Source organism: Mandrillus leucophaeus, unplaced genomic scaffold, assembly GCF_000951045.1.
Source record: "Mandrillus leucophaeus isolate KB7577 unplaced genomic scaffold, Mleu.le_1.0 Scaffold48, whole genome shotgun sequence".
In the NCBI taxonomy this organism is placed as follows: Eukaryota; Metazoa; Chordata; class Mammalia; order Primates; family Cercopithecidae; genus Mandrillus; species Mandrillus leucophaeus.
This window is the reverse complement of record NW_012105142.1, coordinates 1340242-1358004: the sequence shown is the minus strand read 5'-3', so window position 1 is coordinate 1358004 and position 17763 is coordinate 1340242. Positions and strand designations below refer to the sequence as shown.

At 39.6% G+C, this 17763-nt stretch overlaps 1 protein-coding gene across 4 annotated transcripts in view; it reads left to right on the top strand.

Annotated features, from left to right (window-relative positions):
* Positions 1-17763, top strand: part of ZNF507 (zinc finger protein 507) — a 41102-nt gene that overhangs the window by 6056 nt on the left and 17283 nt on the right. For all 4 annotated transcript variants that reach the window (XM_011995254.1, XM_011995253.1, XM_011995251.1 and 1 more), the window contains 3 exons: positions 1347-3475; positions 5144-5261; positions 9051-9165. In XM_011995254.1, coding sequence (XP_011850644.1) covers positions 1349-3475; positions 5144-5261; positions 9051-9165 — 2360 coding nt within the window. In that variant the 5' untranslated portion in view covers positions 1347-1348. The remainder of the gene's footprint in view (positions 1-1346; positions 3476-5143; positions 5262-9050; positions 9166-17763) is intronic.

Here is a 17763-nt window from a genome sequence, read left to right as displayed (position 1 = left end):
GGGGCGGCGGGGAGGAAGGGCGGGGCCTGGCAGGACATTAGGTATCATCTTGGCAGGGCCTGAAGGGCCCTTATATGTTGATTCAGCCATGCGGGGAAGAACAGCCATGATTCACCACCTAAAATAAGAATTCAGAGCCTGGGACTGAAGTTTAAGAATAGTGTGGTCTCTGGTCTATAGCTAGTGCCACTAAAAATTTTTGTTGGCATTTATTGAATGTTGTGAGTAAGATTCCAGAATGCACCTAAAATGTGGAAAAACAAAACTTGTTGCTGGAAAAAAGCCTAAACTTAAAAATGTGATCCAAGTCAACAAATTAATCTCACTTTAAGCCAAAGGAAATGTTTGAAATGAAAGTACTGCCAGGAAATATAAAGAGTATTCTAGACTTAGGCAGGAAGATTTATGGTTTTTTTATGTTTAGTGACTTCCTCAGCCATAATGCATTATTAGAACGAACAAATAACCCCTTCTAAGGAAACTCTGTTCATATCTGGACCTGAAACACAACTGGGATATCAATTTTTTCCTTCTCTGATGTCCCTTACCCTTTCAGGAAAAAAAAAAAACAACAGAAAACAAAAAAAAAAAAAACCCATATATGTGGATATGAGTAATAGTTGGCCACTAATATGACCTCTAGAAAAAAACCACAGGATAGTTTGTGGTTTATCTTCAGGAAGATGAAGGAAGTAAAAGTAGGAACTAGATCACTGCTTTTATTTAATTTCATTTATATAGTACTTTCCCAAATTCACTATGCCCTGTACAAACTACATGACTGTAGTTTCACAGTTCCAAAGATTTAGGGAGAAAATAAACAAATCTGTGATTTTAGTAATAAAACTGCAGCTGTATTTAGTATAAGAAATAGTCTCTCAAGAATTGTATCAGTCATTGACTTTACAGAGTGATATTTCACAGTAACTGGAGGGGTTTCACATGCCTTGAGAATGGCTATGCTCCTTTAATCAAGGAATAGGAGTCTTTTTTCTTTCTTTCTTTCTTTCTTGGCATTGTGCAAAAGGGAGCGAGTACTTTTAGTCCTGCTGGATGCTGAAGGCAAAGAAAGTGAAGAAAAATGGAGAAAAATATCATCATTTCCACAGAAATAAGTGATAGAGGGGAGTATCTTTATTATTAGTCTTCATAGAAGATTGCATTCTAAAGAGAAATTCTAACCAATTTAAATCTATACTGGGGATCGCCAGGTGTGTGGACGTGGAGCTTCCAGCGTGGAAAATACTTAGGTTAGATTTGACACTAAAATTCGCTTATATTTCCTAAATTACATGCCTGTAATTATCCTGTAACCTGGAATTTTTGTTTTACATTATCCTTTTTAGATATGGAAGAAAGTAGCAGTGTTGCCATGTTGGTGCCAGATATTGGGGAACAGGAAGCTGTATTGACTGCTGAAAGTATCATCAGTCCTTCATTGGAAATTGATGAACAAAGAAAAACTAAACCAGATCCATTAATCCATGTTATCCAGAAGTTAAGCAAGATAGTGGAAAATGAGAAGTCACAAAAATGTCTTTTAATTGGGAAGAAACGCCCACGTTCAAGTGCTGCAACGCACTCTCTTGAAACACAAGAACTTTGTGAGATTCCGGCTAAAGTAACCCAGTCACCTGCTGCTGATACTAGAAGAGCTGAGATGTCACAAACAAATTTTACCCCTGACACTCTTGCCCAGAATGAGGGGAAGGCTATGTCTTATCAGTGTAGCCTTTGTAAGTTTCTATCATCATCTTTTTCCGTGTTAAAAGATCATATTAAGCAGCATGGTCAGCAGAATGAAGTGATATTAATGTGCTCAGAGTGCCATATTACATCTAGAAGCCAGGAGGAACTTGAAGCTCATGTGGTGAATGACCATGACAATGATGCCAATAGCCACACCCCATCCAAAGCCCAACAGTGCGTAAGCCCCTCCAACTCTTTATGTCGGAAAACCACAGAAAGAAATGAAACCATTCCAGACATCCCAGTAAGTGTGGACAATCTACAGACTCATACTGTCCAAACTGCATCTGTGGCAGAAATGGGTAAGAGGAAATGGTATGCATATGAACAGTACGGCATGTATCGATGCTTGTTTTGTAGTTATACTTGTGGCCAGCAGAGAATGTTGAAAACACATGCTTGGAAACATGCTGGGGAGGTTGATTGCTCTTATCCAATCTTTGAAAATGAAAATGAGCCCCTAGGCCTGCTGGATTCTTCAGCAGCCACTGCGCCTGGTGGGGTCGATGCAGTGGTCATTGCTATTGGAGACAGTGAACTGAGTATCCACAATGGGCCATCAGTGCAAGTGCAGATTTGCAGCTCAGAGCAATTATCATCTTCATCTCCTTTAGAACAGAGTGCAGAAAGAGGAATACACCTAAGTCAGTCAGTTACCCTGGACCCCAATGAGGAAGAAATGCTGGAAGTGATTTCTGATGCAGAGGAGAATCTGATTGCTGATAGTCTACTTACATCAGCACAGAAAATCATCAGCAGCAGCCCCAATAAAAAAGGGCATGTTAACGTGATAGTAGAGCGATTGCCAAGTGCTGAAGAAACCCTTTCACAGAAGCGCTTCCTCATGAACACTGAAATGGAGGAAGGGAAGGACCTGAGCCCGACAGAAGCCCAGATTAGGTGCGAAGGAACGGATGATGTTTATCGTGCTGATAAATGTACTGTTGATATTGGGGGATTGATCATAGGCTGGAGCAGTTCAGAGGAGAAAGATGAGTTAATAAATAAAGGACTGGCCACTGATGAGAATGCCCCACCAGGCCGGAGAAGGACAAATTCTGAGTCTCTTCGATTACACTCATTAGCTGCAGAAGCCCTTGTCACAATGCCTATAAGAGCTGCAGAGTTGACAAGAGCCAACCTGGGGCACTATGGAGATATAAACCTTTTAGATCCAGATACTAGTCAAAGGCAAGTAGATAGTACATTGGCAGCATACTCAAAAATGATGTCGCCACTTAAAAACTCTTCAGATGGATTAACTAGTCTTAATCAAAGCAACTCCACCTTGGTAGCACTCCCAGAGGGTAGGCAGGAATTGTCAGATGGGCAGGTTAAGACAGGCATCAGCATGTCCTTACTCACCGTCATTGAAAAATTGAGAGAGAGGACAGATCAAAACGCTTCAGACGACGACATTTTGAAAGAGTTGCAGGACAACGCCCAGTGCCAACCCAACAGCGATACAAGTTTGTCCGGAAACAACGTGGTGGAATACATCCCGAATGCTGAACGACCCTACCGTTGCCGCCTGTGTCATTACACAAGTGGCAACAAGGGCTACATCAAGCAGCACTTACGAGTCCATCGACAGAGACAGCCTTATCAGTGTCCTATCTGTGAGCACATAGCAGACAACAGCAAAGATTTGGAGAGCCACATGATCCACCACTGTAAGACAAGAATATACCAGTGTAAGCAGTGTGAAGAATCCTTCCATTATAAGGTAAGCATTGGTTCAGGAAGTCTTTCAGAGGACCTTAGCATCTTAGAGTGAGAAGGGAACTTTGTAGATCTAGTCCAACCACCTCATTTTATAGATAAGGAAACTGGGTCCCAGAAAAGTTGGATAATTTGCCCAAGGGGATCCCAACTTATCAGTATTAAAGTTGGGACTGAAATCTAGGTCTTCAGAATTTCTGCTGTAGAATCCTTTGCCCTGCCTGCTGCCTCCTTAACAGCCTCTGTGTTTTGAGTGTGTATAGTTTATTTAAAGTGTTGATTTTCTGTTGCAAGAGAATTATAGGGAGTGTGTAGTGGATTGACATCATACATACGTTTGACTTAAATTTAACCGTACATCATCACGACAAAAAAATACATATTTTTCATCTTATATGGCCCCAAAATAACAGGCATTCAGTTCAGCTTTTGCACAACCAACAGTGATGTGTATCATTGCAGAAGGAAAAATGGGCTATAGTGGACCTATTGAAAGGCACTGTCATGGAAATAGAATCATGTGTGTCACGTTTTATGGGCAGGGTAAAGAACTTTCAAAGTTATTTTGACTGTCTGATTTTTATCTTAAGTGCTGACCTTATCAAAACCAACATCCTGTATGAAGTGCTATTTTGTAAAGGAAACTCGTTAAATCATTGGTTTAGAACTTTTCTTCTTCAGTGGGCCAGGTGACTCCTTGAAAATGTATTACAAGTGTTATCCTAAGGGCTAATTAGAAGGTAGACTTTTTCCCTCAGATTACTGAGAGCTGGGGTCTAGCTGTAATAAAAAGGTAACAGGAGGGAGGCCGAGGTGGGCGGAGCACAAGGTCAGGAGATCGAGACCATCCTTGCTAACACTGTGAAACCCCGTCTCTGCTAAAAATACAAAACCTTAGCCAGGCATGGTAGTGGGCACCTGTAGTCCCAGCTCCTCGGGAGGCTGAGGCAAGAGAGTGGCGTGAGCCCGGGAGATGGAGCTTGCAGTGAGCTGAGATCGTGCCACTGCACTCCAGCCTGGGCAACAGAGCGAAACTCCGTCTCTAAACAACCAGACAAACAAACAAAAAGGTAACAGGAATAAAAAAGCCCTTGAGTCTGAGGTTCACTGCTTCTCAGATTACACTCATGAAATTCCAAGTAGGACATCCACATAGGCTGCAAAGACAAGTTCCACAAGTCTCCAGGAGTTTCTTTTGCTGCTGAGCTCTTCATTCGTGGGAATGGAAGTAGAGGAGACAGGATGTCCTTGGAGGAGCACTTCCAGTTAGGTCTCTTACACATTTAGATATTTAAGTGAAAAATTAGGAGTCTGGCGATTACAGATAGGATTTATTTTTGTGAAGTTGCATTATTCTGAACACTGCTGGTTCCTCTGGGCCTACCAGTGTTTCAGTAAATACGGACACGCCCTGCGTAATCACTTAAGAAAGCGGTGACTTCCTTTCAGAGAATATGAAGAGGAACTGTCCATTGCATGATGTTATGATTTGCTAATGTACCTCTTTCTATAAATTGTCAAATGTGTCAAATGATCTTTTAGCAGACTTGATTTTAAAATACGGTAATTCGTTGTACTAGGCCATGAAAGCAATGAACCCGTTCTTCTACAGCCTCCTAAGAGTTGGACATGTATATTTATTGAAAATTACATATTTCTTTCCACTTTTTAGAGTCAATTGAGGAATCATGAGAGAGAACAGCACAGTCTTCCAGATACCTTGTCAATAGCAACTTCTAATGAGCCAAGAATTTCCAGTGATACAGCTGATGGAAAATGTGTCCAGGAAGGTATCTATGTATTTTGTTACATAGGCTGCAGTGACTCGCACATGATGTAAAAGTGCCCTTAGTTGTCATGATTGGTTATTTTCAGGGCAAAAGCCTATATTCTTCTCCATTTTTGTACCATGGATGTGAGTGAATCTGATCTCTGTTTCTGACGAAATGCCAAGTACTGAATGAAGCAGATGATTACTAGGTCCTAGATGAGAAGCCCTAGATAGTAAGGATTCATCTTCAGCTTTGTAGGTAGATATTGCAGTTGAAACTTAAGCGCCCCTTAGAAGGTGATGTACCAGAAAGCCAGAAAAGCTACAACATGGAAAACAGGCCTCCCTTCCCTCTCTCGGCACCAGTTGACCTACTGAGAACAGAGCTTTTGCAGATGGTAGGCCCCCACCCCAAACTTTAACTGGGGCTTCCCGCTGTGATCTTATTCTTACCCAAGTATGACTGCCAGATTTCATCTGCATTATTTAAAAAAAAAAAATACTCACACATAGACACACAAGATCTTTTTATGTACTAGTTAGGTAGCAGTCTACCGAGTTTCTGGTAATAGGAATATTAGAATCAAAAGATTTAATTAGAGCTCCGTGAAAAGGCGGATGCCACATCCAGAGAATTAAGTATAAAGTGTACTAAGCTGTGCCGCTTTGGTTCAGCTCACTTAAATTGATATACTTTAAATGTCTCCAGTGTGGCGCATAATGTTTATGGGAGATAAAACATATTGGGGTGACTTTCCTTTTTAGATTTACTAAGAATTAAAGTTAGAAACGACTACAGAGTGAAATGTTTTACCATAATGTTTCATTAAATTATACCCCAGAAAGCATAACTGATTCTAGAATGTTTCTGAAAGAACTGATTTTGACACCACTGTAGCACCAAAATTCTCGTGTCAAACAGATGTCATCCCTGTAAAACTCTCCAAAACAAAAGGAGTTTATGGCATAGCATCTGTTTCTGCAGTAGATGGCTGAGCTAAAACAGTTTTGTTTCCTTTTTACAAAATAGCCCTCAATGCCTCCTTTTATTTTAATTCATTATGTTTCCATATCTCCTTTAAAGGAGACATTAAAACGTTTGATATGATTGGACTATAAATCCCTAATGAAGGGATGAAGTAAATACTACTCAGTAGCACCACCTGCAGTTAATATCAGTGTTGGAAGATGTCTTTTTTAGCACCGTCCTAAAAAGCAAACATTTCAAACTGTCCAAATGAGTTAACAGATTAAAATTCACAATTTTAATAAAAAGATTAAAGGGTCAGCTCAAAATTAAAATAACCACTTCAGACTTTACAGTATTGATGTATGTTTACTATATTTTATGTTGCAGCATCTTTTCTTTGTGGCTCATGCCTTTTTTTAAGGGTTACATGTATGGATTTTTAAATTGCCTGCCATGCCTCTTTTCCTCCACCTGGCTCCATTTGCTTTTTTCTCTCAGTACTGTAGCAGTTCAGATGACTGCATATTTATACCTGGATGGGTACTTTATTAGCTCACTATTAGATATTTTGAAATCTGGTTGTCAGGTCAAAGAAAAAATTTTTAGCTCACAAATAAGGTAATAATAATTCATGCTTTGTTAAAACTTCTTTAACCATTTAGTAAACTTGTTAAACAAGAAGAGAGATGTGTGCCTCTGTGATCCGCAGTCTCTGCCATTCTGACAGCACAGATACCTTAGGGCATGTTTCAGCTTAACATTTGCTTGGCCAAAAGGTGTGCCTGCCTCTCTTGAGCTAGATACTGTGCTAGGTGCTGGGAGTGCAGTGAAAGGCATCACTGCCCTTCAGGAACCCAACTCAGTGAAGAAGACAGAACAAGGCTGATGGGTATGTCAGCAGATACCACAGGAGCTCAAATAGAGCCGCAAGCAAAGCCCTTTCGTATGGTGTTACTCCATGAAACCTAATTAAATTGGTTTTTATTGGAAACCTATAATTTGCCAAGCCCTGGGGATTCAGTCTAAACAAAACAAGCAGATCCCTTATCCTCAGAGAATAGACATTTAGTGACAGGGCAGAGATTTTACCGAGACATGCAGGTACAGTACAGACTTTGCTAAAGGAAAAATGTAGGACTTTACTAAACTATGCTGTGAGGTTCTAGCATTTCCAATTTGTAGATGAGAAAACTGAGACTTCAAGAGGCAAAATAATTTACCCATGATCATACTAGTAGAAAGTGGCAGAGCGAGGACTAAGCCCAAGTTTTTGAACTTTAAATCCAATATTCTTTCCATTGGAAACAGTTGCTTGAAGTATCACAGGCTCTCATTCTGTGCTATATTAAGTTTTTCCATCTGTCAGTTTTATTAGTTGTCATTGATCTGTAATATTTCTCACACAAAACCATTATCCAATATTTCACACTTCATTTTTTAGGGTTTTTTAAAAACTGTATTTGGAACAGTGCCATTTATAATCAAGTCCAAGTTTTTAACCTACCAATTAAGAGCAATACTTAGATTATAATTATGATTAGTGTGTATATTAATGTTATAGATTTATACCAGGAAATTAGGACATTTTGTTCTGCCTGGCAGTAGTTATTAGCAAAAGAAAATTTCAATTTCAGAAGCTGTAAATTTAACTTAAGGATTTTCTTTGTTGAAATTTCAGTGTGGGTTTCCCTTTGTATAATACCACGGATTTTACTTTTATGCAGTGTATACAGGTGTTCTACCTAAGCTTTCTTCCTGCCAAGAGACACACAGTTCTTCCTGCTCTGCCTTTTTCATGAGCTTCCATGCTTGTTTTGTTTCTGAATATAAAGCAGAGTGTGAATAGCCTGTGGACTGTATGCTGACAGACAAGTACATGAAGCGTTGAATATCTTCAGGAAATCGTTTTATATGATCAAGTCACTCAACTCGTGTTGACATAAGCTTACCCCAACTTGAATTACTCAGCCCTGTTGTTGCAGAGTGAGTTTAGTAACATGGCTTCTTTTCATTGGATCCATGTTTCCTGCGTTTCGGAGAGCTGCATATTCATGTCAGTCATAACCTTTGTCCCTGTAACCTGTCAGTTAACTAGAAAGAATTATACATTGCATAGCACTTAAAAATTTGCGGCTGCTTTTCCTTTCTTGTTGCATTGATAGCTAACGTTTAGTGGTAAACAAAGAAAATGCACTGGGTGAAAAGGCCTTAGGCTTTTTTTTGCAGGGTGAGAGTGGGGGAGAGATCTGTTGCTCTGTTGCCCAGGCTGGTCTCCAACTCCTGGCCTCAAGCGATCCTCCCACCTTGGCCTTCCAGAGTGCTAGGATTATGGGCATGAGCCACCACACCCAGCCAGCCAGGCTTTTTATATTGAGTTGGTTATATATGCTTCATAGCTACACTTTATAATATTGGAGTATAGTATTAAATTACAGCTTGTTGGCAAGTCAGTGTTTCTTTAAGACAGTATATCCAGTATTGGTTAGAGTAACACCTATTTGGTGATACAGATCAACAGGGTGTCTCTGATTCATTTAGCTCCTACACAGTCAGCCAGAAGCAAGTTCATTATGATTTAGAATATTGTACACGGTTATGCAGAAATCATCCCAACCTATCTGTGTTTATAGGTCAGATGATGTTGAATTTATATCTGCTGATAGTGTATATGCAGGAAAACCTATAAAACCACTTCAGACTTGTTAAAACAGCAAGAAAGCCGTAATTGAAATACTAATACAACTATGTGGTATAAATTTTCATTTACAATGGAATGTAAATGCTGTCATTTGAATCTTGTCAAAGCCTGCTACTAAAACTCTGAAATACCTTGTCTAGGGAATAAGTCTTCAGTCCAGAAACAGTATAGATGTGATGTGTGTGATTATACAAGTACAACATATGTTGGTGTCAGAAACCACAGGCGAATCCATAACTCTGATAAGCCGTACAGGTAAGTGTTATGATTCTAGAATTTTAATGCTTGTATTAAAATATTTTATAGTAAAAAAATAAAATGAAATAATTAAAAATGTATAGCACTTATTGAAACACAGGTTAAGAAGTAAGAAATTTCCACTAATTGGTTTTATATTTTGTTGTTTATATATTTACTTATTTTTTAAGTCAGGGTCTTGCTGTATTGCCCAGGCTGGAGTGCAGTGGTGTGATCATAGCTCATTGCAGTCTCGAACTCCTAGCCTCAAGGGATCCTCCCACATCAGCCTCCCAAAGTGCTGGAATTGCAGGCGTGAGCCACTGCACCTGGCCGGTTTTATAAGTATTGTTTGGTTTGTTAAGATGTGAACTTTAAGCTTGAATCTTAGGACAGTAGGCATTTTGTCTAGTTAATATATAGGAAATTGTCTTTATCTGTCAATTTTATGTTTTCATTTCATATGGGTATAAATTTCATAGCAATTTTCAGTGCCTTAGAGTTCATTTCAGTAATTTGGCAGTAAGGTACTCAGTATTCCAGCAAAAGATCCTTAAAACTTAAAGGCAATAAAATTTCCTATTAAAGAGTCCATTTTTCAAAATTAAGCTAGTATGTATAGAATAAGTCATTTAATGTTGTTACTTGATTTTTCCCAAAAGCCAATTCAAATATGTATTTCAGAAAATATAGGCATTCTCAGTGATAGTGCTAGGCCATGGGCATGAACTCTTTCACCCCCTTATCAGAACTTTGCAGGTTTTAACTCTCTCCCCAGAATTTATAGATATACAAGTGAGTGTGGGAAAGTTATTCTATTAATCTCAATGAAAACCCGATAGACTGTGCCATAAAAGGTCATTGTTTAATCCCATAGTGTGGTGATCTGTGTATGGTTTTGAATATTTAATACGTGCTTAGTTTGCAAACCAGCAGATTTACTTATAATCACTCTTGAGACAGTACATCTGTTTGCAGAGTCTTAAAACTGTGGAAGATGTTTGACCTTGCCTCAGTCTTCGTCAGTGTCTTTCTTTCTTTCCTTCTTTCCTTCTTTTCTTTCTTTTCTTTCTTTCTTTCTCTTTCTCTCTTTTCTTTTTTCTTTTCTTTTCTTTTCTTTCTTTTCTTTCTTTCTTCCTTTCGACAGAGTCTTACTCTGTCATCGCCCGGGCCAGATTGCAGTGGCGTGATCTCGCCTCCTGAGAACCTCCGCCTCCTGGGTTCAAGTGATTCTCATGCCTCAGCCTCCCAAGTAGCTGGGACCACAGGCATGATAATTAGCTAATTAGAGATGGGGTTTCACCAGGTCTTAAACTCCTGGCCTCAAGTGTCTGCCCACCTCAGCCTCCTAAAGTGCTGGGATTACATGGTTACACCATGTCCAATCAGTCTATTTAATTGGTGGGACTGAGTATGTATACATTCGTGATTTATACTGGGAAATGATTAGGAGAATGTGATGGAAACAGGGAACACTAGTTTACCTGATAGGAGGAGAAAGCTTTGCCTTTATATTTTTGGTATCCTTGAATTTAGACATACTATGCCAGATTCATGTGATTTAAGTAAGAAGAAAATAACGTTTCTCTGGGTCCAGAATTAGATTGTTCTTTCATTCATGGAGAAATATTTATTGAGCAAATATTATGCTTCAGGGGCCATGCTAGATTCTTGGACTATAGTCATAACAAAACAGACGTCATCTTTGCTGTCATGGAACTTGTAGACAAACAGTATGCAAGTAGATCCACAAATCCTTAGGATAAATGTATACAATAGGTGAGTGATTCCAGTTCTGTTGAAGGTTTTACATCTGCTTTATGAGATCTGTCTTGCAGCTTAAAGATTCATGTTGATAGCTGTCAGCGTCTCAGGGGTGTCTTCTTATGTTCTGAAAATATTCACAGGCTCATAGGATTCGTTGCCGTTGTCCTAGGGTCTTCCTACTAACGGGCAACATCCTGTGAGAATCCTCTTTGTGTAACATCAGAGAAGTCTCAGTCTGTTATTTGCCAAATTTATCCACACTGCACTTTGTCACTGGGTTTGGTGTGTTTATGCCTTAGAAACAACTTTGTCATACCTCCCTCTTTGTACTTATTCTCAGTTTTTCCTCGTAAGTCTTATTTTCTAATGTCATGGCTCTCCTTTTAACCTTCTTTAAATACTCGCTATCCTTTGTCTTTATGGGATTTCTGGTCACAGAGCATTATGGATTAACATGTTCTATTCCAGGATGTTTCTAGGACTTTCTCCTTATTGTCCTATACTCTGTACCTTAAGCTGAGCTGGTAAGTGTAGGCTTTATAATGCCTGACTTAATTCAAGGATCACAGGAGTTTCTCTGGCTCATTTTGCGTCTGCTTCATTCAGTTTCGTTGCCTGGTGCACTTATGGTCAGAGTTCGGGCTTGGTTTCTCAGAGTTCATGCCATACTCTATGCGTTTCTGATTCCCTACATTTCGTTAGGAAACATGCTCACAAGCAGCAGTAACGAGTTCTTATAGAGCTGCAAGGTCTTGTTGCACAACTTCTAAATTTTGCAGAAGGGCACAAAAGGTTTGTTGTTTATTTTAGTGTGCCTGTTACATAATAGGTTTTCTGTAGTGGTGAAACCTGTTCCTTTCTCATGCTTTTGCTTTTTATGCTGTCATTCCAGTCCTTCAATGACCCCATCTTTGTGGTCTGGGCAGTACAGCTTCATGGATCCCTAGTTCTAGGGGCAGATAGTCCTGAGATTGAATCTGAGCGCTCTCACTTGTGGGATTTGTTTCACCTCTCTGTGCTTGGTTTTGTCGGTAATAGAATGAGGATATTAAGGTTGTGAGGATGAAATGAAATACCATATAAGCTACCAGCACATAATAAGCAGCCAATAAGTGGTAGCTGGTAGTTACTGGGCCCAGCTTTTATCTTCTCAATAATTCGTTATCTAAACAAAGAAAAGTACTAAAAGGCTGATGACCTCTAAACACTAGGGAAACAAAGAATGAATTCTGTGCCAGGGTAGGCAGGCAGAGCTCATTTTACGGGAGAGATGCTGGGCCCAGGCAGAGTGCTGTCCCTGCTGAGGTCCCCGTTCTATGTCTGGCTGCTTTGGAGTCACTCTAGTGTCTTGGGAGCATCCCAGGCCTGGACCACACACTTCCTGTGCCCGACTGGTGGCCTTGGGAATGTTATGCTACACTAAGCCTCTTTTCCCATACAAAACCGGGGAGAATACTTCCCTGCTCATAAAGCTTTGTGAAGATTAAGTGAAATTATATTTATGAAGTACCCAGCATGTTACTTGGTTCATTGAAGGGGCTTGTTCCCATTTTCTGCTCATGAAGTTGTCAGATTATCTCAGAAGCCCTGTTCTTACCCAGAAAAAAGAGAGCTGTTTTCCATTCTTGTGGAAGGCAGGTAAAGATTAAAATGACATCATTCCATCCCAGTCCCTACTAATGCAGCTATTAATAACTTTGTTTTTATTCTGTGCAAACCATATACCAATTATAGTTATACCTGACATTTCTTTTTTTTTCTTTTTTAAATTTTATTTTTCCATAAGTTATTGGGGTCCAGGTGGTATTTGGTTACATGAGTAAGTTCTTTAATGGTGATTTATGAGAACCTGGTGCACCCATCACCCGAGCAGTATACACAGCACCATATTTGTTGTCTTTTATCTTTTGCCCTCCTCCCTCTCTTTCCCCCCAAGTCCCCAAAGTCCATTATATCATTGTTATGCCTTTGCATCCTCATAGCTTAGCTCCCACATATCAGTGAGAACATATAATGTTTGGTTTTCCATTCCTAAGTTACTTCACTTGGAATAATAGTCTCTGATCTCATCCAGGTCACTGCAAACGCTGTTAATTCATTCCTTTTTATAGCTGACTAGTATTCCATCATATATATGCATATATCACAGAGTTCTTTATCCACTTGTTGATGGATGGGCATTTGGCTTGGTTCCACAATTTTGCTATCGTGAATTATGCTGCTATAAACTTGCGTGTGCAAGTATCTTTTTCAAATAATGACTTCTTTTCCTCTGGGTAGATCCCCAGTAGTGGGATTGCTGGATCAAATGGTAGTTCTACTTTAGTTCTTTAAGGAACCTCTGCACTGTTCCATAGTGGCTGTACTAGTTTACATTCCCACCAGCAGTGTAGACGTGTTCCCTTATTGCCACATCCACACCAACGTCTACTGTCGATTGATTCTTTGATTATGGCCATTCTTCCAGGAGTAAGGTGGTATCACACTGTGGTTTTGATTTGCATTTCCCTGATCATTAGTGATGTTGCATTTGATTTGCATTTCCCTGATCATTAGTGATTTTTTCATATGTTTGTTGGCCATTTGCATATCTTCTTTTGAGAATTGTCTATGTCCTTAGCCCACTTTTTGATGGGATTGATTGTTTTTTTTCCTACTGATTTGAGTTTGTTATAGATTCTGGATATTAGTCCTTTGTGAGACGTATAGATTGTGAAGATTTTCTCCCACTCAGTGGGTTGTCTGTTTACTCTCTTGACTGTTCCTTATGCAGAAGCTCTTTAGTTTAATTAGATACAGCTATTTATCTCTGTTTTTATTGCAATTGCTTTTGTGGTTTTGGTCATGAAATCCTTGCCTAAGCCAGTGTCTAGAAGGGTTTTTCCAATGTTATCTTCTAGAATTTTCATAGTTTCAGGTCTTAGGTTTAAGTCCTTAACCCATTTTGATTTGATTTTTGTATAAGGTGAGAGATTATACCTGACATTTACAACATTGACCCCAAAGTTTTACCGAAAAGTTCCAGTCAAAATTTTTCATAATAGATGGTCATCGATTTAGTTTAATATTGCACTGCTGGACCTGCTCTGATTTACATCTCCCAGTACCACTTTTGTAGAGAACAGGATGGGAGAACAAAACGTTGTCCTGAGAGTATCAGTTTCTTTTTAACCATATGGCATGGAACCCATTTTCCCTTAGAAACACAGCTGTACTGTGCTTAGGTTCTGAAACTACACTGTGGCAGGGGGACAGTGTGATGTCAAGGGAAGTACAGGGGCTTTGGGCTCAAGTACTCCACACACTTCCCAGGACATAGTATGTACACAGTAAATGTTGACTGATAGTTGTCCATATCCCTCAGTTTTTCCTATCTATAAAATGAGTCTGATTCTAAGTTTTTTGTATAAGTTTAATTTGTTCTTGAAAATAAATGTGTAGTGGTATTATTATACCTTTTCTTCCTTAAGTAGAATAACTGCCCAAATAATATAAGATGATTTTTTTTAATACGCAGTCCAAAAATACCCATTTTTCCCTAATTTTTTCAAAATGTACTTTTAGAGGTAGCTTTTTCATATCGAGAACCAAACAAGGTCCAGCCACTCTATTAAGAGAGTCTCTTAAGTCTCTGTCTCCCTCCTTCCCTCTAAATTTTTTAAATAGATTTTATACTTGATGTTCCTATGCCTCCTGAAAACTGCGTAAATCATAACGGTACAGCTGATGAATAATGACAAATTAAACTCATGCTCGTAACACAAACCATTATCAGCTCTTCAGCAGCACCCCTTCGTGGGCCTTCCAGTCTTTAACTACCCCTCCCCTCTTTCTGGTAACCACTATCTTGACTTGTAACATTATCAATTAGTTTTTTCTGTTTCTGAACTTAATAAAAATGGAATCATACAGGACATGTTCTACTTTATGTTTAGATTTTTTCACTCAACGTGTGTGTGTATAGTTCCACCTAGCACAAATGCATTTCATTGCTGTATAGTATTCCAGTGTTAAGACCACCACAATTTATTCATTGTGCTGTGGATAGACATTTGGGTTATTGCAAAGTTTTCCTCCCTGACATGATCTGATACCAGTTTGAACATTGTTTTACATGTTTTGGGGCGTATATATGAAATGAGTCCATTTCCATTGGGTTTATACCTAGGGGTGGAATTTCTTGGTAATTGGACATGTATATGTATTCAGCTGTGGTAGACAGTGTCAATAGTTTTCCAAAATGGTTGTACCCATTCACATCCTCAGCAGCACTTTGTGTTGTCAGTCTTTAATCTCTACTGTTTTGGTAGATGTATAGCAGTGTATTATTGTGCTTTCGTTTGCATTTCCCTGATAATTTCTGAGTTTGAGCATCTTTTCATTTATGGGCTATTGCCCACTTCTTTTTTGCTTTGTCTGTTGTATTTTGCATTGTTATGAGGGAATACGTATTCTCAGGCTGGGCAGTTTATAAAGAAGAGGTTTATTTGGCTCGTGGTTCTGCAGGCTGTCCTCTGCTTCTGGTGAGGGCCTCAGGAGGCTTCCAGTCATGACAGAGGTGAAGCAGGAGCAGATATGTCACATTGTGAGACATGGAGCAAGAGAGAGGGAAGGAGGTACCAGGCTCTTCTTAACAGTCAGATCTTGCAGTAACAGAGAGAACTCATTATTCATGAATGGCTACACCAAGCCACATTCCTAAGGGATCCGTCCCCATGACCCAGTCGCCTCTCCCCAGGCTTTACCTCCAACATTGGGGATCAAATTTCAATATGAGATTTGGAAGGACAAATATCCAAACTATCATCTGCTGTTTTCTTACTGATTTGCAGGAGCTCTTTATGTATTCTGAGTACAAGGCCTTTGTGGGACATATTGCAGATGTCATCTAAACTATGGCTTGCCTTTCTACTTTCTTAGTGATGTCTTTTGATGAACAGACATTTCCAATTTAATATAGTCAAATGTATTAATCTTTGTGTTTAGGACTTTTTTGTCTTTATATTCTGAAACTGGTTTTGATTTTTTGAAATTGTTGAGTAAGGTAGATGATGATACAGAAATAAAAATGTGTGCTGATTTTCAGGGATGGTGCATCAACTATGTGTGCTTAGGTATTACTGAGCCTGGTTTACTATAATATGGCACTAAAGCTAAAAAAAATCTAAACAGAAAACATTTCAGAAAGGCTTTCAGCAGTGGGAATGACAGTTTGGAACGGAAATAATAAGGTTGCCTCTCAGTGTAGTCAGTTATTGTATGGGATTTGTATAAATATAAGTATATTAGAAATGATAATAACAGCTGATATTTTTGAGAAGATTGTTTTTGGGCCAGGCCTGGTGTGCTAAGCATTCAATACATGTCAGTTCAGTCCTCACAGCAGCCCAGTACTTAGGAATATTACTACCCCAATTTTATAGACATGGAAACAGAGGCTGGGCTAGCTTAAACAACTTTCCCCATGTCTCAGAGCTGGGGCTTGAACTCTTGCTTCTAATAACTGTGTCATCCTGTCTGTCTGTGCTACACCAGGGAGATCTCTTTATGAAGTGTACTGCTGCTGCATGCCAGCAGCCCACACCAAATCAGGGTGTGAAACAGAAGCAATTTCATTATGCTCAGGGATTCTGTGGGTCGGTCAGGAATTTGGAAAGGACACAGTAGAGACGGCTTGTCTTTGTCCCATACTGTCTGGGGTCTCATCAGAGAAAGCTTGAAGGCTGGAAGTGACCCAGACAGCTGGGGGTTACAGTCCTCTGAAGGCTGCCTCAGCACAGGCTGGTGCTGTGCTAGCCGTTGGTTGGGCCTCAGCTGGAAAACACACATGATTTCTCTTTGTGGACTTTACAGGTCTGCTAGTCCCCAAAATGAGCTTCTTAGATAGGTAGGCAAAAGCTGTGTTGCCTTTTATGACCTAACCTTGGAAGTCACAGCCCATCACTTCCACCAGAGTTACAGGCTTCAGTCTTTTTTCATCTGTAGGCATCGTGATTCTTTAGTCAATGTGTTGGCTTGGGGAAAAACTTAAGTCTTTAAAAAGCTTCAGTTTGTTTAAGGAAAACAGTGAAGGAGATAGTTTCATCAGGAGGAAAAAAATGTGTATTTTGTTTTGAAGAGATGAACTGAAAGAGTTTGTTTTTCTCAGTGGCATAAAGATCTCTCAGGTTCATCACAAAATTTGAAGTGACTGTTTTGTGGGGGCCTTAGTTATTTCTTTAAAAGCGTAGAAAATGAATTGAAGGTCATAAGATAAGCCCTATTGCAGAATTTCTGTTGAAATCATTGTGTATGTGTTCAAGCCAGACTCAAGTCACCCCAAATCTTGTAGGACATCCAGCTACTTTCTTCCATCTAAGCCCTCAAGGCATTTGACCTGGAAAGTAACCAAGTAAGGTCCCAGGCCAGGGAAGTGGGGGTTTTTAAACCAGCATCCTTATCTCCTTAGGGTTCTGAGACCAAAGTAACTGACTGACTAACAGTGGGAGAAAGTCTGTAGAAAAATTCAGTCTCAGGCTTTTTAGCCAAGTTGTAAGAAGCCTTGAGTTTCTACACTGGCTTTCTTTGGGTTGCCGCAGTAGCTTCTTTGCATTGGGAAGAAATCATTTTTTATACAGATACATATCGGGTTTTATTGGGTAACATAGAAATTGTGCTTCTTTGGACATTCCAAAGCCTGCATTCAGCAATGGCCATATTTACAGGCCACTCTAGGAGTCCAGCAATGACACTGTTAGGGTGTTCACTTCTTTCCTCATGTCATGTGTATGGCTTTGCCTTGGTAGAGGAGTCCCAAATGGCTCTGTCATCAGGAGCATCCAGCAGTTCCACCAAGGAAGCAAAGCAGAA